This window comes from Danio aesculapii, chromosome 10 (assembly GCF_903798145.1).
Source record: "Danio aesculapii chromosome 10, fDanAes4.1, whole genome shotgun sequence".
In the NCBI taxonomy this organism is placed as follows: domain Eukaryota; kingdom Metazoa; phylum Chordata; class Actinopteri; order Cypriniformes; family Danionidae; genus Danio; species Danio aesculapii.
This window is the reverse complement of record NC_079444.1, coordinates 38,873,393-38,901,372: the sequence shown is the minus strand read 5'-3', so window position 1 is coordinate 38,901,372 and position 27,980 is coordinate 38,873,393. Positions and strand designations below refer to the sequence as shown.

The following is a 27,980-nucleotide window of genomic DNA, read 5'->3' as shown; positions in this document are numbered from 1 at the left end:
GCGTGTCACTTACTCAAAATGGAGGGCTCATTCCTCAAAAGCAAGTATTGATGTCAATGAAAGTGTCAGTGTCATCATGATAAAAAGTCCTGACACCATAGTTTATGAACAAGATAGCCAAATGGCTTTGTCCTGTTTTCATTATGTCAGTTTACTCTGTACATTTGTTCCAATGCAAAAAAGTCAGATTTTGGTGACACTTCCTGAAAATGCTCAAGACAGCACTATATACTATTTGCACAGCCATTTGAAAACTACAGTAAAGTTAGACATCACTGCATATAGTGAGGTATCTGAGTACAAGACACTGAATATGTTTCACATTTTACTGCATTTGCTCTTTGCAATCCTAATTTATTCACAGCATTGTGCAAAAGATTAAACGCACCATTATTTACAACAAACATACACTTCCTTTGGGTAGAGCTGTGCACAACTGTAAACAATACTACAGTACATATTGGAACTGAACCTACAACATACACAGGTCTGTAAATCATTCATGAAACTGTTCAATTTAGAAGAGATTTTCAGGAAAAAAAGATTAAAGTTTTTTATTGAATTAGCTTGACAGATTTTGACAACTTGTTCAACATTTTAGTATGTAATGACTTAAGTAATGAAATGAGGACTATTCGTTTTATATGGACTGACTATTCAGCATTCACAAGTTTAGTTCATTTTGACTGACATGATATAAGCAAATGATAATGTTATAAACAGCAGAGAGTTGTCAGGAAGCAATTGATGCATGTCCAAAAGCATTTGCAATTTGTTGGAAGGAATGAGAAACTGCTACTATGATGTGCACAAATGACTAATTGTTTTGAGAACTGTTGTGCAAATATATATAGTGTTGTGAGAAATGCACTAAAGTGACTGAGAAAAGCTTTAATAGATTTCATCATTTAATTTCTTGCTGATTCCTTTAGTTTTATAGTCTCAGTGTTTCTTTTGTTGTGCATCCAGAGGTCCGTCAGGGAAGATAATTATAAACCGGTCGATGGGTCTGATGTCCAACTCTTCTCAGTTCACTCTTGGAGGAAAGCCATTTCGTATTCTGGGAGGCTCTTTGCACTACTTCCGGCTGCCCAGAGCCTACTGGAGGGATCGGATGGTGAAAATGAAAGCCTGTGGTCTCAACACTGTCACCGTGTAGGTCTGAATGAGCCGCCGGTCAGTGATACTGAGAAGTGTCCAGTGTATAAGACTGTGTTTATCTTACAGTGACGTTCCCTGGTCTCTCCATCAGCCGCAGAAAGAAGAATTTCACTTCCAAGGAGGTCTTGATTTAGAGTAAGTATCACTCCATTTTTCTTTTCATAACTGAGACAGTTATAGCAGACATCCCACCCTGCAATTTTGAATGATTTATTCTATCTATCTATCTATCTATCTATCTATCTATCTATCTATCTATCTATCTATCTATCTATCTATCTATCTATCTATCTATCTATCTATCTATCTGTCTATCTATTTATCTATCTATCTATCTATCTATCTATCTATCTATCTATCTATCTATCTATCTATCTATCTATCTATCCATCCATCCATCCATCCATCCATCCATCCATCCATCCATCCATCCATCCATCCATCCATCCATCCATCCATCCATCCATCCATCCATCCATCCATCCATCCATCCATCCATCCTTTTTCAAACTGCTTCTATCTATCTATCTATCCATCCATCCATCCATCCATCCATCCATCCATCCATCCATCCATCCATCCATCCATCCATCCATCCATCCATCCATCCATCCATCTATCTATCTATCTATCTATCTATCTATCTATCTATCTATCTATCTATCTATCTATCTATCTATCTATCTATCTATCTATCCATCCATCCTTCCATCCATCCATCCATCCATCCAGCTATCCATCCATCCATCCATCCATCCATCCATCCATCCATCCATCCATCCATCCATCCATCCATCCATCTATCTATCTATCTATCTATCTATCTATCTATCTATCTATCTATCTATCTATCTATCTATCTATCTATCTATCTATCTAATTGTGTGAATGAGTGTGTATAGATGTTTCTCAGTACTGGGTTGCAGCTGGAAGGGCATCCGCTGTGTAAAACATATGCTGGATAAGTTGGCGGTTCATTCCGCTGTGGCGACCTTTGATGAATAAAAGGACTAAGCCAAAGGAAAATGATTGAATGAATGATTCTGGATGGATCTCACTTCTATTTAAAGGGATAGTTCACCCAAAAATGACAATTCTGTAATCATTTCCTCATCCTCCACGTGCCCCAAACCGTTTGACTTTCTTTCCTCTGTTGAACACAAAGAATGTTGAAAATAAACAGCCATTGACACCCATACTTTTTTCAACTATAGAGGTGAATGGTTACAGGTTTACAACATTCTTTAAAATATCTTCTTTTGTGTTCAACAGAAAATAGAAACTCATGAAAGTTTACAACCACTTAGAGAAGAGTAAATGGTGAGTAAATTGTCATTTGTCTTTAATTCTTCAATTCCTTTCCATCTGTAAGACAAACATCTCCTCCTCTGATAATACTGTGAGTCTGTGGTTGTCAGGCGGGACTTTGCTCTTGTTTCATTCTGGTCTCCATCATTATATTTTCTCTGCCACCACTGGGAATACATCATTAAAGCAGATCCAAGCTCCTCCATAACAACACAGATCACAGCACAGCATCACTGCTACAATTCATAGATCTTTTAAGATCAGGGTGATTCTTTAAATGAAAAGGCAAATTCTAAAAGGTCATGTGATCAAGTAACCTTACAGAAAGTAATAGATTATATTACAGTAATTGATTTTGAATAACTCTCTATGGCTTTTTATTTATGTATTTTAAGTATTTTATAATAAATGCTTTAGTTAATAAAATAACAATAATTAATTTCTTATGACTTAACCATGCTCTGCAGTTCTGGTGTTTATGTATTTAATATTTACTTATAAAAAATGTGACAATAATTAATTTCTAAATCCAGATCCAACTCGCATTCATTAATTTATTTTAATATAAATTGGTTTTAATTAATTGGTTTAGTTCGATAATTTAATATTCATTCATTCATTTTCTTTTCAGCTTAGTCCCTTTATAATCAGGGGTTGCCACAGTGGAATGAACCGCCAACTTATCCAGCATATGTTTTATGCAGCGGATGCCCTTCCAGCTGCAACCCATCACTGGGAAACACCCATACAAACTCATTCATACACATACACTACGGACAATTTAGCCTACCCAATTCCCTTATAGCACATGTCTTTGGACTGTGGAGGAAACCGGAGCACCCGGTTGAAATGCCAACTGATCCAGCTGGGGCTCAAACCAGCAACCTTCTTGCTGTGAGGCGAACGTTCTACCCACTGCGCCACCGCTTCGCCATATATTAATCTATGTCATTCACTATATATATTATATTTTTTATTTTAACAATTCAAATGATTATTTTCTAAATAATTAACTGTGGTTTATGAATTCCTACATTATTTATGCATTTTAGCTACTGATTACTAGTTCTCAGCGTGACTTCCATATGATAATTTAAGGCATTCAAAGTGTTGCTCATGTGATTCCTAGAGCTTTCCTTCAGCTGGCTGCAGATGTGGGACTCTGGGTGATTTTGCGGCCTGGACCGTACATCGGCTCAGATCTTGACCTTGGAGGATTGCCCAGGTGACCCCAGCTCAACTGTATCATCATGCAAATTCCACAGAAAATGAGATTAAAGTTGTGAAACAGCAAGTAAAGGCTGCATCAAACACAATTACACGCCACACTTTTACTAATGCATGTCATGAGAGGAATTAAAGAACTGCTCATGAGTTTAACCTTAAGTGTGTGTTTTAGGGAGAGGAGGTGATTCGCATTACATAAAGCTTCAGATAAATATTGTAACAGGCTCATTTGCAAGAGGTGCCCAGGGCTACATTTTTGAGAACAGAGAAGTTTTTGCTCGCGGTTAAATATTGCTGCATTTTGTGTGCTACAAGACTAGAGACCAGAACTTTTTCTCGATTGTCTACAGAACAAACCATCGTTATACAATGACCTGCCTAATTACCCTAACCTGCCTAATTACTACTTAAGCCTTTAAATGTCACTTTAAGCTGAATACTAGTATCTTAAAAATATCTTATAAAATATTATTTACTGTCATCATGGCAAAGATAAAAGAAATCAGTTATTAGAAATGAGTTATTAAAACTATTATGTTTAATAATAATGTGTTGGAAAAATCGTCTTTCTGTTAAACAAAAATTGGGGGAAAAACATACAAGGGGGCTACTAATTCTGACTGTATATGAGGACAAGGGTTTAAGTCTGGCGAAGGATGGTTCAAGAAACCAGGCAAAACCAAACCCAAGAAAAGCATTGTAAAACTGTGGTAAAAACATGCATCTGTGATGGCTTTTCTCTTCTAGTTTGCTTTTAAACACTATAGGTTAGGTTTTTGGAAGGGGTTGTGTGGGGTCAGTCAATATTAAACTGACATATTGTACAACGACAATTGGACCGCTTTCTCTAATGGATGCGCAGGAGAGGGACGTTAATATTCCCAGAAATGTACACAGTGGCCTCTGGTGGATTAATGAGAAATGGCACGTATAAGAAAACGTGCCCCAGTAACGTTTTTGAAATTGTCAAAAATGCACACGTTGCCCTCTAGTGGATTTCTAAAGCATACGTAGTTCAGGCTACATATTTCTCAGTTCTCAAAAATATAGCCCTGAACACATTTCCCCAATGAGCCTTGTGACTTCACACTAAACATACATTTCTTTTAAATAAAAATGTACAAATTCACAAAATAAATTTACAAACCACTCCCTTCTATAGCTGGCTTTTGCGTGACCGAGAGATGATGCTGAGAACCACTTACCCAGGATTCATAGCAGCTGTGAATGTGTACTTTGACAAGCTCATTCCCAAAGTGGTGCCTTTACAGGTAACATTTATTCTGAAATCACACAAAGTCATCAAAAAAACCCTCACCCCCCCACCCAAAAAAAAAAAATACATATATATAAATGACACACAAGTAGCAGTGCCATGTGGCTGTATATCAGCATTAGTGGGAAGCGTCCATCGGCACAAGGCCGCAGGCTGGGTGCCTTAGTGATCCACCAGTGCTGATATACAGCTATACTGCACTGTCTGCAACTCATGTGATCTTGCATTTATACAACAGTTCGATGACATTGTGTATATAAAACAGAAAATCAAACACAGAGAGTCTCAAAAACCCTTTTGTAAAAGGAACTACTTTCTTCCGCCATTCATTCATATCTGCAGCTGACGTCAGAACAGCAGAAGCTGTTGCTCATTCACCAACGTCACTTTAGAGCTAGTATTTGAATGATTCTCTTGCACAATGTCTGAAATGATGACAAAACAGCTGATTTTGCTGACATTTTCTAATTATATGCCTGAACGTGACATGAAATTCCATCAGTCTACAGAGATATCTCCCTACAGTATTACAGTCTACGGTATTTCTCTTTTGCAATCGGGATATCACAATAACTAATCCCGAAAAAGCAGCGCAATCACTACCAGATTGCTGTTGTGTTTGCAATAAGGAAAAGCGCTAAACACATGCGGGTGCTTCTTCTTTCTTTCTGCTAACACAACACACATTCCTGATATGCGAGTCCCATCTCACACTCAATACATAACAATTATATAGTATACATACAGCACTACAACATACAAAAGAGAGAGATCGACTTAGAATATCACTTACCAGTTTAATAATGATTTGATCAGCTGTAGTTAGAAATTACGCTGTTTTAATCTTCTAAGGGCTTATTATGCGGTCCTGTCGCCATCTTGTGGATGAAAACGTCAACCGTCTTTGCTCAAAGACAGGCTAATGGCCGCCGGCGCATTGTCTCTCAGAAATTATAAATATTTAAAATGGGCACTATCCTTATAAATAAACTGCATAGTTGCAATCGAAACAGCTACATTCTCGACTAAAAAAGCCTCAGAATACATTATGTTGTTCAACAGCTGCAATATTTGTCAAACTGTAGACTGTCTTCTGCTCGTTGCTGAATGTGGGCGGAGTAATACACAAGGGTGAAAGGTGAAGAGGCTGGCCGAGTTCTGTTACTGGCAGAATATCGCACAGCTATCAGCCAATCAGATTTAAGAACCAGATAGAACTGTTGTATGTATATATATATATATATATATATATATATATATATATATATATATATATATATATATAAGCTTTCATTGAAATAAAATTATGAGCAAAAAAATACTGAAAAATAAATCTGTACTTTCTCCTTTTTAGCTTTCCTCCAAAAAAAACCCTAATAAATAAGGGTTTAAGCTAAAGGAAAATGAATGAATAAATGAGTGTATATGTTTTTAGTTTAAGAAAGGTGGACCCATCATTGCCGTCCAAGTGGAGAACAAATATGGATCACATGCAAGAGATGGAAACTACATGTCATTTATCAAAGAAGTACGAGTAAACATTTCACATTCACACACCAAGGTTTATTTCGAAGCTTATTAAGGTTTTCTGATCTCTATATCAGGCTCTTCGGGAAAGAGGAATCAGTGAAGCTCTTCTAACATCAGACGATCATGAAGGTCTCAAACATGGTGGAGTCAAAGGAGGTACAAATAAAACCCAGGAATGGAAGCACAAATGTGATTCAAAGGGAAATTCATTAAGAAATCTTTCTAATCTGCTGATTTGCGGCTCAAGAAACATTTCTTCTTATTATTATCAGTGTTGAAAACTGTTGCGCTGCTTAAGAAGACAAAATTGAAAGTTTATTTTTTAATAATGGATATAGTTCACCCAAAAAAATAATATTTACTAAATTATTAATTATTATTATTTATTAAAGAATGATGTAGTGACGAGTGTTTCCCAAAACCCATAGTTTCTCAGTCGCAGATCCATCGTTTGAATCACGTTAGTTATAACTAGGCCCACACGGAATCAGTGCACGCACATTTCCACAGATTTTTTGCCCATTATTAATTCTGTTTATTTACTTTTGTAAATGTGTGTAAATCTATATTTATTCAGTTTTTTAATTCATTTCACTAATATTAACTAATATGAAAATATTCATATGGTTTATTTACAATACAGTGTGTAAAGTAATATTTTCTGTCTTTTAGTAGATATATTATATAGAAGACTTGCTCTGTTTACCAAATAAAGTGGATGTAATTGGATTTGTATTGCAAACATTAAATACAAGTTAAAAATGTATTACTTTTTATTTCATAAGGTTTTAGTTATGATACTCCCAAAATCATTCTGCATAAATCCGCAGATTTTGAATAAAACTCTGCGCAAAAATAGCAAAAAATGTCTGCAGATTCCATCTGGCCCTAGTTATAACCTAAAACGCCCATAATGATGCTCTAAACGGGGTGGTAACAACTTCTTTAGAAAAGAAACCCATAATTTCTTTTACAGCCACGCGCATTTAAAAAAATCCAATATTAGTTTTGGTAAAAAAATGCACTCGTGTTCCATATTAATTATATGTAAATGGCACATATAGAGCCGTTTACTTTACAAATATTAAGAATATTACATATTCTATTCTAAAACATAAAATCACTTACAAAAGCTAACACGTATCCTAATATCATATATAAATCATATAAATAAATAAATAAATAAATAATGAGGCTATTTATTATAAAATGAAATTTAATATTTATTATTTATTAGGAAATGAAATAATCCTACTTTAATAATAATAATAATAATAATAATAATGACGATGATGATGATGATGATTATTATTATTAAGTAGGATATTGTTTGTTTATTTATTTATTTTTAAAGTCTACTTTTACAATTTGACACATGCAAACCACTGCAGAAATGTGTGAACCAACAGGCCCATGTCATATACAGTACAGATACTTAATAAATAACCTACTATAAATGAAAAGCATTATTGTATGCTATGTTTTTTGCTTTCGCAAGCTTTGGAGACGTAACGCGAATTCCACTTTTAAATAATGAGCCACGGCTGTGTTCAAAATGACATCAATGTTTTCAAAGTGCCCTGCGAAGGGAGCACAATTGTAAACATGAAGATCGCTAAACTGAACTGTAAAAATACTTTGACAGCAAATTACACCTAAGAGAGATGACTTTAATGCTTCATTTTTTAATAATTCCAGGTTTAAATGTTAGAATGTTCTAAATGAATAGGTAATAGGGGGGATAACTGGGAATAGCACACAGCCAGGAACTATGTTTTTAACTTCAGCTCCAGAGGTGTAGTTGCAAGCATACAAGTTTGCGAATGTTCGTTGGAACGATGGATTTGGGAAACGTCAAATCAACGAACTATGTTTGTTATGACAGAAATTGCGACCTTAGCTGGCTAACGATGGTTTTTGGAAACGCACCTCTGATTGGCTGATGCTTTTGTTGGCGTTTGAAAAGATGAGAAATTCCCAACTTCTGCAGCAAGCAACACAGATGAAGAGTAGCCTACGGATGAATTCAGTTTGGCAACACTTGACGTCACCTATTTTCAAAGTGAATGGGAAGCTATGGAACAAAATCAATGCCAAAAGTATTGAATTAAAAAGCTTGTTGAATAACACAAACTGAAAAAAATAATACACCGTATTAACAAGTTCTTGCATTTTAATGACTTGAATTGCAGGTTTTGTATTTTTAGGTCCTGAAATTTAACATAGCTGTTTATTTAAGCTGTGAATATTTCAACTAACAATATTTCAAACACGTTTTCATATTTGTAAGTTCAATAATTCATATTCAATTTCCAGGTTTTACTTACAAAATATGCAATACCCTTTAAAAATACGATGTATAATATTCAAAAGGTAATTTTCAGTTCATTTTATTTCAGTTCAAATATTCGCTTCCATAAATTCAGTGGCTCAAATTCGACTGTTAAAATTCAACATTACATCCGGGAACTGCAGGAAAAGCAATAGATTGCAGATTGAAGATCGCCAGCTGCTTTTTCACCAGCAGGTGGAGACGGAATAATGTAAGATTTTTAACCCATTAAATAGAGCTAATAAAGGCACAAAGGTAGCATTTAATATTAATATCAATGTCTTGGACATAAGTAATAAAATGAGTATGAGTAAAATAAGTAAATGATGTTTTGGTCATTTATATTTGCCCTTATGTAATGGAAGCCAGCTGGAGATCGTGTAAACCTCACTCCTAGGATCCAGCGACAGACGTTGTTCTGCAATCTTTAGCCTCCTCAGAGCATTTGTCTCCTATGCCGGTATCGCCGGCTCGCGCCCTGCTCGGACCGGTGGCCTTACATGCACATAAATCAAATTTTGATGAATGTGATGTTACATTCTCTATCTTTATTAACTCATTCTTCCATAGACGTAAAGAGTAATATTGACTGGCTGCTAAAGAATATAAACGTATGAGAAACAGGAAAGGAAATAATATAATAATACAAAATAGATAAACATAATTGCCAGGGCTAAGGACAAGTTTATTTGGAACTGATAGACAATGTTCAGGTATGATTTAAGTATGGATGGGAAGTGTAATTTAAAATAATTTAACCTAACCCAGATTCATGTGGCTCAAATCCAGCCCACACCAGACGCTGTATAATATGAATTGTTGAATTTACAAGTACGAAAACGTGTTTGAAATATTTTTAGTTGAAATATTCACAGCTTAAATAAACAGCTATGTTAAATTTTAGGACCTAAAAATACAAAACCTGCAATTCAAGTCATTAAAATGCAAGAACTTGTTAATAAGGTGTATTTTTTTTTCTGTTTGTGCTATTCAACAAGCTTTTTAATTCAATACTTTTGGCATTGATTTTGTTCCATAGGAAGCGTTGATGCTGACGCCCCGTGTGAATTGGGCGTGACTATCCCTCATGTGGTTCCAAACTGTTAGGAGCTTTTCTGTTTGATCAAAAAAGAAGATATTTTAAAGAAGGATATTACTGTACGTCTTCTTTTGTGTTTAACAGAAGAACGCAACTCAAACCGGTTTGGAACAAGTGAAGGGAGAGTAAATGACGACAACATTTTTATTTTTGGGTGAACTATCCCTTTAATTGCTTTACTGTCTCATATGATTGACTTCATCTCTTTACAGCTTTAAGAACTCTTAATCTACAGAAAATGAAACATGATCATATCAAATATCTGGAAGCAGTGCAGGTGGGTCATTTAGTGTCTGTTTTAGGTAACTTAAGGAAGTGCACGATGTTTGAAGTGACTTTATTCTTTAAATGTGTGTGAAGCCAAACAGTCCTGTGCTGGTGATGGAGCTCTGGACGGGCCGCTGTGATGGATGGGGTGGTTTACATCATAGTTTTGCTGCAGAGGGTAAGACATTATGTTGTTGTTGTTTTTTAAATAAGATATTTAACAAAAAATAATACAAATTATTGTATTTAAGTGTGTGATTTTTAATTAAAGAATTTTATTCATTATTTTATTATTATTTACATTTAAATGTAAATTTTTAAATAATTATTTATTTATTTAATCATTTATTAATTAATTAATTAATTATTATTTATTCATTCATTTTCTTTTCGGCTTAGTCCCTTTATTAATCAGGGGTCACCACAGCAGAATGAACCACCAACTTATCCAGCATATGTTTTACGCAGCGGATGCCCTTCCAGCCATAGTCCATCACTGTGAAACACCCATACACACTCGTTTACACACACACACTTTACCCTACTCAATTCACCTGTACCACATGTCTTTGGACTGTGGAGGAAACCCACGGAACGCAGGGAGAACATGCAAACTCCACACAGAAATGTCAACTGACCCAGCCGAGGCTCGAATAAGCAACCTTCTTGCTGTGAGGCGACAGCGCTATCCACTGCGCCACCATGTCGTCCTTAATTATTATTTAATTAATTTCAGGCATACATTTTAGACATTACTTCTGAAGTGCTGTTTAACAGAGAGTATATTTTTATTAAACATAATAATAAAAAAACTCTAATAGTTGATTTTCTAACTTTTGTCTTTGCCATTTTTCTAGCTATTTTGCACCATAGTATTTAGCTTAAAGTACAATTTAAAGACTTAATTAGGTTAAGTAAGCAAGTTAGTTTAATTAGACAAGTCATTGGACAACAGTGGTAATAAATAATTTCTTAAGGGGAATAATAATATTATCTTTAGCTTATTTTTTATTTAAACAAACACATTCAATTTAGTAATGTTCAAATTCATTTGTTTATTTAAACTCAGCCCATATAAATTGTTTGTTTCCCAGAAATGGGTTGCGGATAAGTTGGTGGTTCATTCCGCTGTGGCGACCCCGGAATAATTAAGAGACTAAGCTGAAAAGAAAATGAATGAATGAATGAATTAATAAATTGTTAGCAAAAAAATGTAGCATCTTAAAAAAAATTAGCAAATCAAAAAAATATTTTCAGTGTAGGAAATACTCTGAAAACAAATTCTTGCTCTGTTGAACATCACAGTCACAGGAGGACTAATAGTTTTTATCATCAGCTGTATTTATAATTTTAACAGTCAGAGTCTTTTGTGCACTGAAACAAACTGTGACAATTCAAAAAGACTTAATCAGGGTTCCTACGGGTGCTGGAAATCCTGAAAAATGCTTGATTTTTAATATAGTGTTTTCAAGGTTAGGAAAGTGCTTAGATTTTGGACAAAGTGCTTGAACCTGCTTGAATTTGAAATTGTAGGGCTTAAAATTCGTTTTGGTTGCATATGCGCCTGAAATTGTGTCTCTGCGAGCTCAAAATATATTTGGAAGCATTTGTGCGAGTGCATAAAATTGTTGATGTGCGACTAGTTTTCACTGCAAAATGTTCACCGCATACACATATTTAGAAGACATTCACGCAGAATGCATTGTGGCGCTGGCATACTTCAATATTAAAGAAAAAGTCTGAATTTACAAAAAAGGATTTTTATCCTTAAATTTATATATTTTGTTCGGGTGCCAGGTAGATCCAAATCTACCAAATGTATATAGAAATAAAAAAAGATATATATAAATATATATTTATCTGAGGGTATGCCACCAGCTACACACAAAAAATAAAAAATAAATACAGGCTCAAAGGTCCACACAAAATGTTGAGCTTGAAAGATTTACTTTAGGAAAAAAAACAGGGTCACAGTCATTGATATCAGTGGAACACAAAATCAAAAACTCTGTCAAACAATTTTATAAAGGTACTCAGTTCAAACAATCACAATTTTTCCCACAAAGTAGAACAATTAACCATAAAGGAAATAGAAATTAAAGTTGCAAAACAAATAATTTAAATCCCCCTTTGTATTAAACAACAAACAAAAAAAATTGTTGATTGTCTTTTGATGTGTGTGCGTGTAGATGTGCTGGTTGTGTGTATGTGTGTGTTGCACCTAAAAACGCCAAACGGAGCACTCAGAATAGTTTAAAACAGACATGTCAACTTGCCACTACATCCAAACTAAATCTGACTGTAAGCTTATTTTTCAGTTTTTTATTTTGTACATTTTTGGATGAACTATCCTAATAAATCTGTTCCAAAGTATTCAAGAATTTAAGCTGAAATGTCATTGAAATGGATTTAAATGTGAATACCGCATATATAAACGTAATTTATCATGGTTGTAAGGTGCTGGAAAAGCATAAAAAAGCACTGTGAAAGTGCTTGAAAAGTGCTGGAATTTGAAGATAGAAAAGGTGTAAGAACCCTGTTAATGTGAAATGTTTTTTAGACCTGGTTTCTGTGGTCCGAGAGATGCTGAGGCGAGGAATGTCCATCAACCTCTACATGTTCTACGGAGGGACAAACTTTGGCTTCATGAATGGAGCGTTGGCCAATCCGTCTTACAAAGCTCTGGTCACCAGCTATGGTTTGTGTTATTGTCGTATTAAACTTAATGCCACAGTTACAAGTTTCAGAAATAATATTCATCATATAAAATATCACTGTTAATGTGAAAACAAATGAAGAGTGTCATCGCATTAAAATCTGTGCAGGATGCATCAAATTTCATTTGAAAAGTTTTTTGATGAATCAAACACGTTAATTAATACTTTTTTATATTTACTATATTTAGTTTTAATATTGCAGACTGTAATATTAGTTCCTGTAATCATTTTTTTTATTAAAATTTTTAAGATTATCATTTTTATTCCATTTTAAACAGTGTGTTTAATAGAATATTTTATATGCCATATATGCCAACATGATTGCCAGAAACTACAGTCAAAGTAAAAGTCACTTACTTTAGGTAATGGTGACAGTTATGAAAATAGTTGCAACGCTTTTAATGAAATTCCTTGTCTCAGAGATATTTTCCACCTCAGTGTCAGTGTTGCCAGATACATTTGAATGTTCCCGACCCTAAAAGCTGCCCAAAAAAACCTGTACAAAATATTTGATTAATAATTTAATCAAAGTTCTATTCTAATTAGGCATTAGGCTACTAACTGCCCAAATGTACAAACACTGCTAGCGACCAACACCAAACAGCATCACAACCACAATAGCAAAATGACAACATACCTGATCACATCAAAACCGGCCAATCTGGCAACATTGTTTAACGCGCCTTGATTTGAAGAAAGTAAAAATGCCTCTGGAAATAAATTACAGGAGAACAGATGTTGTCTCTTAATAAAAAAGGTCACTTCTGACGCTGCTAAGAACCAAACAACATAGCATCTCTCCGCTATGTATTATTTTATGACTGAATTGTAATTTTCGCTTTCACTGATGTCATTTACAAAATGACCAGTGTGTGGTGCTATCAAATCTAAAGAAGCAGCATTTCCTGTAGGACTGCTTTGAGACGGCAGCTTCGGCATGTGTAGAAAATGTCCAACAAATAACTGTATCATTTTTAACGTTACAGAAATCTTTTGAAAATAACTCACTCCAGGAGATATTCAACCAGACTCATCCAGGAAAGTGGCACCAGGAAAAACTTACAATTTTTTATCGTATTTTATTAACATTAAAAAGCTTATCTACCGTAATGTATTCATGCATTCATTTGTTTTAGTTTTTATAATTGTATATTTATTAATGAAGTGTTTTTAAAAATATGAAAATAGCCATTGTTGCTGACATGGCATTAAATAAAAATATATGAAAAAGATATATATATATTGAAAAAGCAGCACAACGTTGCTTCATCCTAAGTATTAACCCCACTCTCCTCTAACTTATACACCTCACAATCACTGCACCGTTTAACATTTGCACATTTAAAATTTGCACATATTCATTGCACTACATTGCACTGATTCACTTATTTGAACTGTACATGGACATTTCTAATCATGTACACACACCCTGTACATATACACATACATTTGTAATTATGTTTATCTATCTGCACACTCCTGATTATTAATAGCATCTTGTACATATATTCATTTATTGTAAATCTCTGTTCATAGCTAATACAACCTGTATATAATGTCGATAGTACATCCATCTGTAAATATCACCATAGTTTTTCTATAACTGCACTTTATAACGTATACCTGTATCCTGCACTTGCTGCTATTGCACTGCTGGTTAGACCGAAACTGCATTTCGTTGCCTTGTACTTGTTCATGTGTCATGACAATAAAGTTGGATCTAATCTAATCTAATCTAACTCAAATCCTTTCTTTCTGTGCTTGTTTCTTTTAGATTATGATGCTCCTCTGTCAGAAGCAGGAGATTATACACCAAAGTACCATCTTCTCCGAGATCTCCTCAGCAATTTCAACAGTTGGTGATCTCTTCCTTTTCTCTGGCTCTGTAAAAGCATTAGTTCACCCCAAAAAAAACGAAAATGACTCACGATTGAGGCATCCTAATATGTTTATGAATGTCCACTTTCAGTAGAATCCAATCTCAGTTTTTTTAATGTCCACATGAATGTGAAGCTTTTTTTTCTTCGTATTGTGAAGCAGTTCCTAGAGAAATGAAATGCTAATGTTGTGTTCGAAATCGCATACTTCCATACTGTATAGTACGCAGTGGTGGAAAGAGTACTGATAAATCATACTCAAGTAAAAGTACCATTACTTGCCTAAAAATGTAGTGCAAGTAGAGTAAAAGTATCTGTTGTAAATATTACTCAAAGTTTGAGTAAAGAGTAGACCGTTCAAAAGTACTCAAGAGTAGTGAGTATTACGCTGTTAAAAGCTGATGCATTTACATGTGATTTTTGGATGTGTGTAAACGTAAAATTCTGTAGTGCCTTTAGTTATTGCCCAGCAGGCACACAACATCATAAGACGTCAATATTAGGTTAGATCTATGTCATGATGTCAGGTGACCAAAATTCAATAGGTGCGTTCGACTTCATGCAGCTCTGCGCAGATCGATCGAAGTCTGTCTGAAAGCAGTGCATGCTGGTTAGAAATTTTGTCCGGATTGATGCTGCGCCGACGCCACGTGACTGTCACATGTGGCATCAAAGTACCGCGACATTGCTCCGAGATCAAACGACGGATTCAGACCGTGCAGTATCTGAAGAGCGGCTGCACAAGCTCTGATGACGACACCGATATTACACGATTGGCTGAGTTCACCGCATGTCAACAAGCAAGTGTGTTTCGGGTTTAATCGCCCATGTCTTGAGATAGTTCATTATCATGCGATTTACCTCTTTACTTCTATGTGCGATTCATCACAAGACTGATTTGTCTAATTCCCATAGACATGAAAAAATAGTGACTGCAGGTAGAGGGAAAGTAGTGGAGTAAAAGTACCGATACAGCACTAAAAATGTACTCAAGGGAAAGTAAAAGTACACATTATCAAAACTAATTAGCGAATTACAATTCCTGAGAAAAGCTACTCAATTACAGTAGTTTGAGTATTTGTAATTCGTTACTTTACACCACTGATAGTACCCTAAATTCAGTATCCGAGCTGAGTAGTATGTCCGAATTCATAGAATTCTAAAAACAGTATGCGAGACGTACCCGGCTGACCTACTACTTCCGACAAGATTCTGAAGTGCGCATCGGATGGACGCTACGCTATCCCATAATGTAACATAAGAGAATTCATGAATGAGAGTGAAGCGACAGAACTGTTGTGGGTAGCTCAATTCATAATGGCAAAATGGCGGATGTAGTACGTCCGAGTTCCATTCATACTACTGACATTCATACTGTATAGAACGTACTTTTCTAACGGCCGAGTAGTACGTTTGCATTCAAATGCAGTACCTACTGAGTAGATTTCGGATGCAACCTAAATGAGAAAACAGTGGGTGTGGCTTGTTTTTTTCTACTGCAAGCTGATTGGATGTAGTAAAGTTCACAATTTATTCTGAAAGATTGTGAAAAGGGTTTGGGGGAGTTATTACAAACTGACAGACTCCTCTTTCTCAACTTTTCTGTTTGCTGTCAAAACTGACTGTTGCAGGGGCGTGGTTAAGTATGTTAGCCCTACTCAATACCTCAGACAGAACTAGACTGTGGCAAAATCACATACTTCCATACTATATAGTACGCTAAAGTCAGTATGTGAGCCAAAGAGTTTGTCTATATTCATAGAAAATCGAAAAACAGTATGCGAGAAGTACCTGAATGACCTACTACTTCTGGTGAGATGCTGAAGTTACGCTATCCCATAATGCCCTGTGAGAGAATTCATGAATGGCCGTGAAGCGACGCAACCGACCGGGAAAAGGAGTTATTACAACCTGACAGACTCCTCCTCCTCACCATTTATGTTAAAACTGACAGCTGGAGGGGCGTGGTTAAGTATGTTAGCTCCGCCCAATACCTCAGACAGACGTAATTTGAGAATTTAACTGAAAACCAACAGGAAGTGCAGTTTCAGATTTCAATGAAAGATTACAGGAGCAAACTATTGTTATTTTCTTAATGAAATGCACAGAGGAATTGTTCACCACAAAACTAGCACTGTGAGCTAACAAAATCAACATGGTTACTTTTGATTTCATGTGTACTTTAAGATTATTTTATTACTATTTTCTGCACCACCTTGTGACAATAATAATACAGCGCTACTTGAAAGTTGATAGAAACCTGTTTGAGTTTCTTCTGTTGAACACAAAATAATTCTGTTCAACAGAATGAAGAAACTCATAAAGGTTTATAACCACTTGAGGGTTAGTAAATAGTGAGTAAATGATCATTTTGGGTGAACTATCCCTTTAATAGGCGGCACGGTGGCTCAGTGGTTAGCACTGTCGCCTCACAGCAATAAGGTCGCTCGTTCGAGTCCTGACCAGGCCAGTTGGCATTTCTGTGTGGAGTTTGCATGTTCTCCCCATGTTGGCGTGGGTTTCTTCAGGGTGCTCCGGTTTCCCCACACAGTCAAAAGACATGCGCTATGGGTGAATTGAATTAACTAAATTGGCCGTATGTGTATGAGTGTGTGCGAGAGTAAATGCGAGAGGGATTTCCCAGTATTGGGTTGCGGCTGGAAGGTTATCTGCTGCGTAAAACATACGCCAGAATAGTTGGCGGTTCATTCCTCTGTGGCAACCTCTGAAATAGAGGTGTCCCTGATGAATAAAGGGACTAAGCCGAAGGAAAATGAATCAATGAATGTTGAGTTCATTTAATACCCTACATGAACTGAACGTGTTGATTTCTGTGTTGCTCTTCAGAAGAAATCCTCCCGGAGATGCCAGGTCTGCGCTGGAAAGAACAATATGAGGCTGCTATATTATTCCAGCATCTTTCACTATGGGATGCCTTGCCATTCACACATGAGGTCTGATGTCTGCTTTACTTTGCAAAAGCACTAACTCTTAGAAATAAATGTGAAAATCCAACTGTTTTTGCTTATTGCTTATTTTTAAGTAATTTAATTTTCAAGCAATTATATTTGATTACTAAAGTCACACGAGTCCCAATTTCACATCCGTCACATCCATAATGAAGAGGAGTCACATCCACAAGCTTTTCCGTCATAAATGCAAAATAAAATAAAATCAATCATATTTGTTCTATAAAGAGTTGACTCTTATCCTTTTGATTAGCATTACTTCTTTTGGTTTGAGCAGTTTAAATCACCGAATTTCTACAAAGTATGTTGTAGACTGTAAACTCGCAGACTTTTTTTTGGTCACATCCATAACGCATGTGTATTTCCCTCATATAAAATCTAAAATATGTTTACAGATTGATATTTTTTTCTGATCCCATAACTCTGTGGTTGATTGTTTTGGAAAATTTAAACAGATGTTTTAAACTATTGTTAACACACACACACACTATCCGGCCACTTTATTAGGTACACCTTACTAGTACTTGGTTGGACTCCATTTTGCCTTCAGAACTGCCTTAATCCTTCGTAGCATAGATTCACCAAGGTACTGGAAATATTCCTCAGAGATTTTGCTCCATATTGACTTGACAGCATCACACAGTTGCTGCAGATTTGTCGGCTGCACATCCATGATGTGAATCTCCCGTTCCACCACATCCCAAAGGTGCTCTATTAGATTGAGATCTGGTAACCTCCACCCATTTGACTACAGTGAACTCATTTTCATGTTCAAGAAATCAGTCTGAGAGGATTTGTGCGTTATCCTGCTGGAAATAGCCATCAGAGGATGGGTACACTGTGGTCATAAAGGAATGGACATGATCAGCAATTTTGGTGAGCCTCCGCGGATTGTAGCCTTATTTCCTGTTCTTAGCTGACTGGAGTAGCACCCGGTGTGGTCTTCTGCTGCTGTAGCCCATCTGCCTCAAGGTTCGACATGTTGTGTCTTCAGAGATACTTTTCTGCAGATCTCGGTTGTAATGAGTGGTTATTTGAGTTACTGTTGCTTTTCTATCAGCTGGAACCAGTCTGGCCATTCTCCTCTGACCTCTGGCATCAACAAGGCATTTGCGCTCACAGAACTGCCGCTCACTGGATATTTTCTATTTTTTGGACCATTCTCTGTAAATCCTAGAGATGGTTGTGCGTGAAAATCCCAGTAGATCAGCTGTTTCTGTAATACTCAGAGCAGCCCGTCTGGCACCAACAACCATGCCACGTTCAAAGTCACTTAAATCACCTTTCTTCCCCATTCTGATGCTCTGTTTGAACTGCAGCAGATCATCTTGACCATGTCTACATGCATAAATGCATTGAGTTGCTGCCATGTGATTGGCTGATTAGAAATTTGCCTTAACAAGCAGTTGGACAGGTGTACCTAATAAAGTGGCCGGTGAATGTATACGTTCTCTGTGAATTTAAGTTTTGAGATTACTGCAAATGTCACATCCATAATGCTGGAATTGCTCTCAAGCCTTTTAGAGCTCAATTCCCTGTTCATATGGAGAGTCTGCCGATCAATAATGGAAATGGTCAGGCATACGGATACACGCTTTATGAGACCAGCATCACCAGAGGAGGCTCTTTAAAATCAGGAGGAAACATCCAAGACAGAGCTCTGGTTAGCACTTCTGCTGATAAAAAAGCTGTGCTGTTTTACATGAATCTGCATCTGCTCTAATTCCATTTTAATCAGGATTTTCCCCCCCACTAGGTTTTTGTGAATCAAAGTTTCATCGGCAGTTTTCACCACAGGAATTTGGAATTAGCTGTTCCTGATGGAAAGGTTTGATGTCAGTTTATATTTATGTCTTAGTTTGATTCTGAAGTTGCTCTTTTAAAGATTTATTTGTATCTTGAGCAGTGATGATGGTAAAAATTCAGCTTCACCTCAGGAATAAAATGCATTTTAATATACAGTCAATATAGCTTAAAGGGGCTAATAATTTTGACCTTAAAATGTTTAAAAAAATAAAAATAAAAGCTGGTTTTATTCTAGCCGAAATAAAACAAATAAGACTTTCTCCAGAAGAAAAAATATAATAGGAAATACTGTGAAAAAAATCCTTCCTTTGTTAATCATCGTTTGGGAAATATATAAAAAAAAAAAAAATCACAGCATGGCTAATAATTCTGACTTCAACTGTAGATAAAAGCTGATAAATATTTAACGATGCCTCTTGCACATTTTTTTTGGGAGAAGCCTGTGTCATTTCCGGACCACAAATTAAAATAGCTTGTTGAATGAAAGTAACTTTAAGCCAGAATTTGCCTTTGGTATGAATAATTTTGGGCTTGACTGTATATTCAAATAGAAATTATTATTTTGAATTAAAATACTATTTCACAAAATGACCGTATTTTTGATTGAATAATCCTGACCTGACGTTTGTTTTTACTTTAGGGTAAACGCACTCTGAGTCTTCTAGTGGAGAATTGTGGCCGTGTGCATTCTGGTAAAGAAATGGATAACCAGCGCAAAGGTACAGTGCCATAAGTTACTGATAATAAATGCTTTGACCGTTAAGCTGTGCTTTCCTGTATAAATAGGGCCTAAAACATTTTGACACAACTGTTTAGGTCTGGTTACTTCATGTGTTTGTTTCTGATTTGATCATGAAAATGGCAGGTGCCAAGTGCCCCCCAAAACAAAATTAACAAGTGCCCCCCAAAACAAAATTAACAAGTGCCCCCCAAAACAAAATGTAAATTAAATTTTTCATATATATATATATATATATATATATATATATATATATATATATATATATATATATATATATATATATATATATATATATATAATATATAACAACAACAAAAACATGTGAATCGTTTGGTACACACAGATACTGAACTGTCACAAGAGAACCGATTCTGTTTTTTTTTACATGAACCATTCCATCATCCTATTACTAATATCGTTAAGCATTAATCGCCAAGCCTGTCTTGTGCATGTGTTCAGTGTTAATTCCAAGACGGTAATAATTACGAAAAAATGTTTGTTGCCTGTAGAAAATTGACAGCTCCACTGGACTAGTAACATGACTAAAAATACTTTGAATGGGTGCACTCTGACAAAAGTAGACGAGACTAAAATATACACTCACCGGCCACTTTATTAGGCACACCTGTCCAACTGCTTATTACCGCATATTTCTAATCAGCCAATCACATGGCAGCAACTCAACGCATTTAGGCATGTAGACATGGTCAAGACGATCTGCAGCAGTTCAAACAGAGCATCAGAATGGGGAGGAAAGGGGATTTAAGTGACTTTGAACGTGGCATGGTTGTTGGTGCCAGACGGGCTGGTCTGAGGATTTCAGAAACTGCTGATCTACTGGGATTTTCAAGCACAACCATCATCTCTAGTTTACAGAGAATGGTCAGAAAAAGGGAAAATATCCAGTGAGCAGCAGTTCTGTGGGCACAAATGCCTTGTTGATGCCAGAGGTCAGAGGAGAATGGTCAGACTGGTTCCAGTTGATAGAAAGGCAACAGTAACTCAAATAACCACTCGTTACAACAGAGGTGTGCAGAAGAGCGTCTCTGAACACACAACATGTCGAACCTTGAGGCAGATGGCAGCAGCAGAAGACCACTCCAGGTGCCACTCCGGTCAGCTAAGAACAGGAAACTGAGGCTACAATTCACACAGGCTCACCAAAATTAGACAATAGAAAATTGGCAAAACTTTGCCTGGACTGATGAGTCTCGATTTCTGCTGCGACATTCAGATGGTAGGGTCAGAATTTGGTGTCAACAGCATGAAAGCAAGGACCCATCCTGGCTTGTATTAACGGTTCAGGCTGCTGGCGTTGGTGTAATGGTGTGGGGGATATTTTCTTGACACACTTTGGGCCTATTAGTACCAATTGAGCATCGTGTCAACACCACAGCCTACCTGAGTATTGTTGCTGACCATGTCCATCCCTTTATGACCACAGTGTACCCATCTTCTGATGTCTACTTCCAGCAGGATAACGCACCATGTCATAAAGCGCGAATCATCTCAGACTGGTTTCTTGAACATGACAATGAGTTCACTGTACTAAAATGGCCTCCACAGTCACCAGAACTCAATCCAATAAAGCACCTTTGGGATGTGATGGAATGGGAGATTCACATCATGGATGTGCAGCCGGCAAATCTGCAGCAACTGTGTGATGCTATCATGTCAATATGGAGCAAAATCTCTGAGGAATATTTCCAGTACCTTGTTGAATCTATGCCACGAAGGATTAAGGCAGTTCTGAAGGCAAAAGGGTGTCAAACCTGGTACTAGTAAGGTGTACCTAATAAAGTGGCCGATTAAATACTAAAATACAAAAAAAGAAATGCTAACCAACATAAATTTTTGTTATAATTCACTGAATTCAGATGTTCATTCAATTAACAAGTAGATCAGAGCACACGCATTCAGTCACGTATATAAACACATGTAAATACCAGGTGGAAATGGTAATGCATATCAGCTGAACATATGATCAAATCACTGAAAGTCACATATAAATGCCAATTGGAAACAACCTCTATATCAGTGTTTCTCAACCATGTTCCTGGAGAACCACCAACACAGCAAATTTTGGATGTCTCCTTTGTCTGTTACACCCATTTCAGGTCATCCAGTCTCTCCTAATGAGCTGATGATCTGAATCAGGTGTGTTTGGTTAAGGAGATATGGAAAATGAGCAGAGCTGGTGGTCCTCCAGGAACGTGGCTGAGAAGCACTGCTCTACATAAGCATAATCATTTTACACCTGTTTTCAGGTATTGTTGGGGACATTTTATTAAATCGTAAGCCACTTAGAGACTTCACAATATATAGTCTGGATATGACTCCAGCCTTTATTAACAGGTGAGTTAAAAAAATCTCTCATGATGTGAAAGACTATTAAAAATACTCAAGACTCAAGATTCAGCTTTTATTCCAGCTTGTACAGGGCGAACTGGAAGACTGTCCCTAGCAAACCGAGCTTCCCAGGCTTTTTCCAGGGCAGGTTATTTGTGAATGGATATCCCAGCGACACTTTCGTGAAGCTTCCGGTGAGTCTAATGAATATAAACAAGAGTCGAACGCTTAAATTTGGTCTGGTGTAATGTATTTTGTATTATGTCATCATACAGGGTTGGAGTAAAGGTGTGGTGTTTATTAACGGGCAAAACATTGGCAGATATTGGGATGCTGGACCACAGCAAGCTCTGTTTCTACCAGGACCCTTCCTTAACAGTGGAATGAACCAAGTTAGTTTGTATAAATTATAATTTTTGGCTTCTAAAAGCTATGTGTTTGAAGAAATGATTCTGATTGGCTAATGAACATTCTAATGCCGAGTTTACACCAAACACGAAGGGAAAATGCAGATCGTAATGTTGAATGTGAAGGGAAAATTCAGATCGTAAAGTTCGTAATGTTGAATGCTTGATTCTGATTGGCTAATGAACATTCTAATGCCGGGTTTATACCAAACACGAAGGGAAAATGCAGATTATAATGTTGAATGCTTGATTTTGATTGGCTAATGAACATTCTAATGCCGGGTTTATACCAAACGCAGATCGTAATGTTGAATGCTTAATTCTTATTGGCTAATGAACATTCTAATGCAGGGTTTACACCAAACACGAAGGGAAAATGCAGATTATAATGTTGAATGCTTGATTTTGATTGGCTAATGAACATTCTAATGCCGGGTTTAAACCAAACGCAAAGGGAAAACGCAGATCGTAATGTTGAATGGTTGATTCTGATTGGCTAATGAACATTCTAATGCTGAGTTTACACCAAACGCAAAGGGAAAATGCAGATCGTAATGTTGAATGGTTGATTTTGATTGGCTATTGAACATTCTAATGCCGGGTTTACACCGAACGCGAAGAGAAAACGCAGATCGTAATGTTGAATCGTTGATTCTGATTGGCTAATGAACATTCTAATGCCGAGTTTACACCAAACGCAAAGGGAAAATGCAGATCGTAATGTTGAATGGTTGATTCTGATTGGCTAATGAACATTCTAATGCCGAGTTTACACCAAACATGAAGGGAAAATGCAGATCGTAATGCTGAATGCTTGATTCTGATTGGCTTATGAACATTTTATTGCCGGGTTTACACCAAACGCGAAGGAAAAATGCAGATTGTAATGTTGAATGGTTGATTTTGATTGGCTATTGAACATTCTATTGTCGGGTTTACACCAAACGCAAAGGGAAAATGCAGATCGTAATGTTGAATGGTTGATTTTGATTGGCTATTGAACATTCTAATGCCGAGTTTACACCAAACGCGAAGGAAAAATGCAGATCGTAATGTTGAATGGTTGATTCTGATTGGCTAATGAACATTCTAATGCCGAGTTTACACCAAACGCAAAGCGAAAATGCAGATCGTAATGCTGAATGTTTGCTTCTAATTGGCTAATGAACATTCTAATGCCGGGTTTACACCAAACACGAAGAGAAAACGCAGATCGTAATGTTGAATGTTTGATTTTGATTGGCTAATGAACATTCTATTGCCAGATTTATAACAAACATAAAGGGAAAACGCAGATCGTAATGCTGAATGCTTGATTCTGATTGGCTAATGAACATTCTATTGCCAGATTTATAACAAACATAAAGCGAAAACGCAGATCGTAATGCTGAATGCTTGATTCTGATTGGCTAATGAACATTCTATTGCCGGGTTTACACCAAACGCCAAGGGAAAATGCGAATCATGTCACTAGCTCTAGATTACTCACAGGATGTTTTTTGCCTCAGGAGGATGATGAATACTCCTTTGAATTTTGCTGTAATAACAAAACAAACAAAAAAATCTTTTACTTTTTCATTGGATTTATACAAATATATTTTGGATTGATGTAGAGGATTTCATTACAAGGAAACTTAATACAGCTGATAAACTGGGTGGGTCTGAGATAATGATGTTTGTGAATGATTGCAAAATAGAAAAGGTCCAAACTACTCAATTACTGGTTGCAATGTGGAATTTTCACATACAAACAAAATGAAGTGGTCAGATGGTAAGCCAAATTTGTTTCAATTATTTTTCAATTATTCAAATATTCAACGAATTTGAACAGTATTGCAATATGGTATATAAATGTAAATCAAAAAATCTCTCAGGACTACTAATATTATCTGCAAATTCCAAATAGACAAGTATTTTTATTTATTTATTTAAATTTAGTTTTATTCCTTACTCTTATTTTTCTGTTCTACTTCTAATGAAATGTACTGATGCAGATTGTATTTCTTTTGTTGTGTTATGTTCAAATGCAATAAAAAAAAGTTTTTTCCCTTGCTCAAATTTTCCATTGGATCCATTGAACTTTTGTGTAATTGATGTAATTGAGGCATTTTGCATCAAGCACAGTTCACTCTACGTCATTCGTGTATAGAGCCAGATCAGTCTCAAAAATTATACATTTACAAAATAAAATTCATACATCCACAACACAATTCACATTGTGATTTCGTAAGTTCAAAACACGAGTAAAGGATTCACAAATTCAAATTGTAAACTTAAAACATGATTCATAAATACGCAAATCTAATTCATAATTTCACAAGAATTTCACAATTCGTAAATACACAAGTCCAATTCGTAATTTGAAAATACGATTAAAAAACAAATCAAATTCGGAATTTAGAAACAGCATTCAAAAATACACAAATCCAATTCGTAATTTAGAAACAGGATTTAAAAATACACAAATCTAATTTGTAAATTCAAAACACGATTAAAAAATCTCAAATACAATTCGTAAACTCAAAACACGATTCATAAATACGCAAATCCAATTAGTAAAATTCAAAATACGATTAAAAAATACACAAATACAATTTGTAAACTCAAAACATGATTCACAAACACGCAAATCCAATTCGTAATTTCACAAGAATTTCACAATTCGTAAATACACAAGTCCAATTCGTAATTTGAAAATACGATTATAAAAACAAATCCAATTCGTAATTTAGAAACAGGATTAAAAAATACACAAATCCAATTCGTAATTTAGAAACAGGATTCATAAATACGCAAATCCAATTAGTACAATTTAAAATACGATTAAAAAATACACAAATCTAATTTGTAAACTCAAAACATGATTTACAAACACGCAAATCCAATTCTTTTTGACGAAAAAATTACTTGCGAATTCACAAATTGTGTTTACAAATTTACAATTTGGGTTTTGTAAATGTGATTTGTGTTGCGCAAGTATTAATTGTATTTTGTAAATGTATTATTTTTGAGACTGATCTACCTCCATATTTGTGGTGCAAAGCAGAAATTCAGAAATTTGGTGTGAATCCAACATAAGGTTTGTAATTATTTTCAGGCAAACACAGTGAATAATCTATTCAAAACAAAAGGCATTTGAATGATTAGAAACAAAACGTCCATCGAATTATTAGCAAATGACGCACACCATTTCTAATTATTCCGTGTGCTGTCATCAATTAGTCCCTGCTTATTGCTTTGTTTCTTCACTCAGAGCTGAATCCATAGCTGCGCCCCGTTTTATTAATTTAAAACCTTGAATAGAATGTTTGGAATTAGTTTCCATGGCAACAAAGGAACAAAACATTCAGACGATTAACAAATTCAGGCAGATTGCGCAGGATCTGATGTTGTTTTATTGCTCTTCAACAGGTGATTTTGTTCGAAGAAGCAGAAGCGGATTTAAAAATACAATTCGAAGATTCTGCTGATCTGGGAATGACGGTTGACATTTAATGAACAGTGTTGCCAGATTGGGCTGTTTCCTACCCATTTGTGCGGTTTTGAATTCGATTCTGCAGGTAAAATATGGCATAGGTGGGTTGAAAAGCGGTTTTGAAACGTAACTTTTATATGCAACTTATTCAACAAAACATAACTGTGTGCTCCAACTCCATTCAGTTAGTAGTGACCAGTGCAGAGCGTTAACTGCGTAGGCTCACCCGCAAGAGGGGGTGGAGGAAAGTTGTATCAAAACATGACTCCCCGGGGAAATCTGACTCCCCCTCGTGTGCACATACATCCAGCCTGATCTCACGAGAAAACGTAAGTATTTTACGTTTTGTCAATTTAGTGGCTAATTCGTACGAATTCGTACGAGTTCAGTCGTACGAAATTGTACGATTTAGAAAGGAGGCGTGGCACCTTACCCCACCCCAAAACCCAACCGTCATTGGGGGATGAGCAAATCGTACTAAATATCGTACGAATTAGATCGTACGAATTTATACGAATTAGCTACTAAAGCAAAAAGTTACGAATTGCCCTGAGATTGTGTTGCATACATCACACAGCGCCTGCAATTAAACTCACAGCGGATTTTATTATGACATTTTTACCAATCGTTTTTTCCGCAATTGACAGCAAGAACAAACGTAGTTAATTAACAAGCAGCACCTAATTATGTTCAAAAGAATTTAAAACACCAAGCAGGACGAATTTATACCCCATTTTGAAAGTAAAACTTCCTTTAACAGGTGTGATCTACACAACATTAAGTGCATTGCGTGTGTGAGAGGGGCGCAGTGTTCTGATGTAATGCGGTTATGTTGCGGCTCTGTGACTGCTGATGCTGGTTGCTGTATGGTTAACAAAAGTAACTAGGTTAATTTAGATTTGAATAAATTACAATTAAATAAAACATTTTAATATTTTGTGCATTTTTTGGGCATTTTGGTATGTTTTGGACAGCTTTTGGGCTGAAAAAAGTCAGCTACATCTGGCAACACTGTTAATGAACACATTGCAAATCATGTTATACAGGCACAGGACTGTACAATCGCAGACATAAACTCTATCAAAGTGGCCATAAAAGAAACACAACAATAAAATTAATGTCACAGATAAATTATTAAATCATTCATAGCAAATTTGTATTAATAACATGGCTTCGCATTCCATGATTTTTTAAAACATTTTTAAGACAAAGTGCAGTCTAGCGGTGGACTGTGTGTGTAGTTTTGCATTCAAATGCTCATTTTAACAGTAGCGAGTGTGTTTGCGTTTGTTAGCATTGTATTGTTTTGATTGTCTCTCATACTGTTTCTTGCTGAAAGTAGTGGTCGAGGTACATTTTGATATGAAAACTTGACAGTTGTTAGCTGTTTATGCTAATATTAGTGTCTCTGCTGTAGATACCAGCATTATTATTTTGT

The 27,980-nt window shown here is 36.0% G+C and overlaps 1 protein-coding gene across 1 annotated transcript; it reads left to right on the top strand.

The window, feature by feature from the left end:
* Nucleotides 1-18: 18 nt before the first annotated feature.
* LOC130235940 (beta-galactosidase-1-like protein 2) lies at nucleotides 19-27,980 on the top strand. The gene is made up of 19 exons (XM_056466472.1): nucleotides 19-44; nucleotides 970-1,155; nucleotides 1,228-1,296; nucleotides 3,599-3,694; nucleotides 4,859-4,967; nucleotides 6,408-6,500; nucleotides 6,577-6,658; nucleotides 10,146-10,210; nucleotides 10,294-10,378; nucleotides 12,761-12,898; nucleotides 14,692-14,772; nucleotides 17,642-17,748; nucleotides 19,280-19,426; nucleotides 19,520-19,591; nucleotides 20,210-20,288; nucleotides 22,579-22,666; nucleotides 22,743-22,854; nucleotides 22,936-23,052; nucleotides 26,479-27,980. Exons 1-19 carry the CDS (start codon nucleotides 19-21, stop codon nucleotides 26,560-26,562), a joined length of 1,836 nt encoding a protein of 611 aa, XP_056322447.1. The 3' UTR covers nucleotides 26,563-27,980.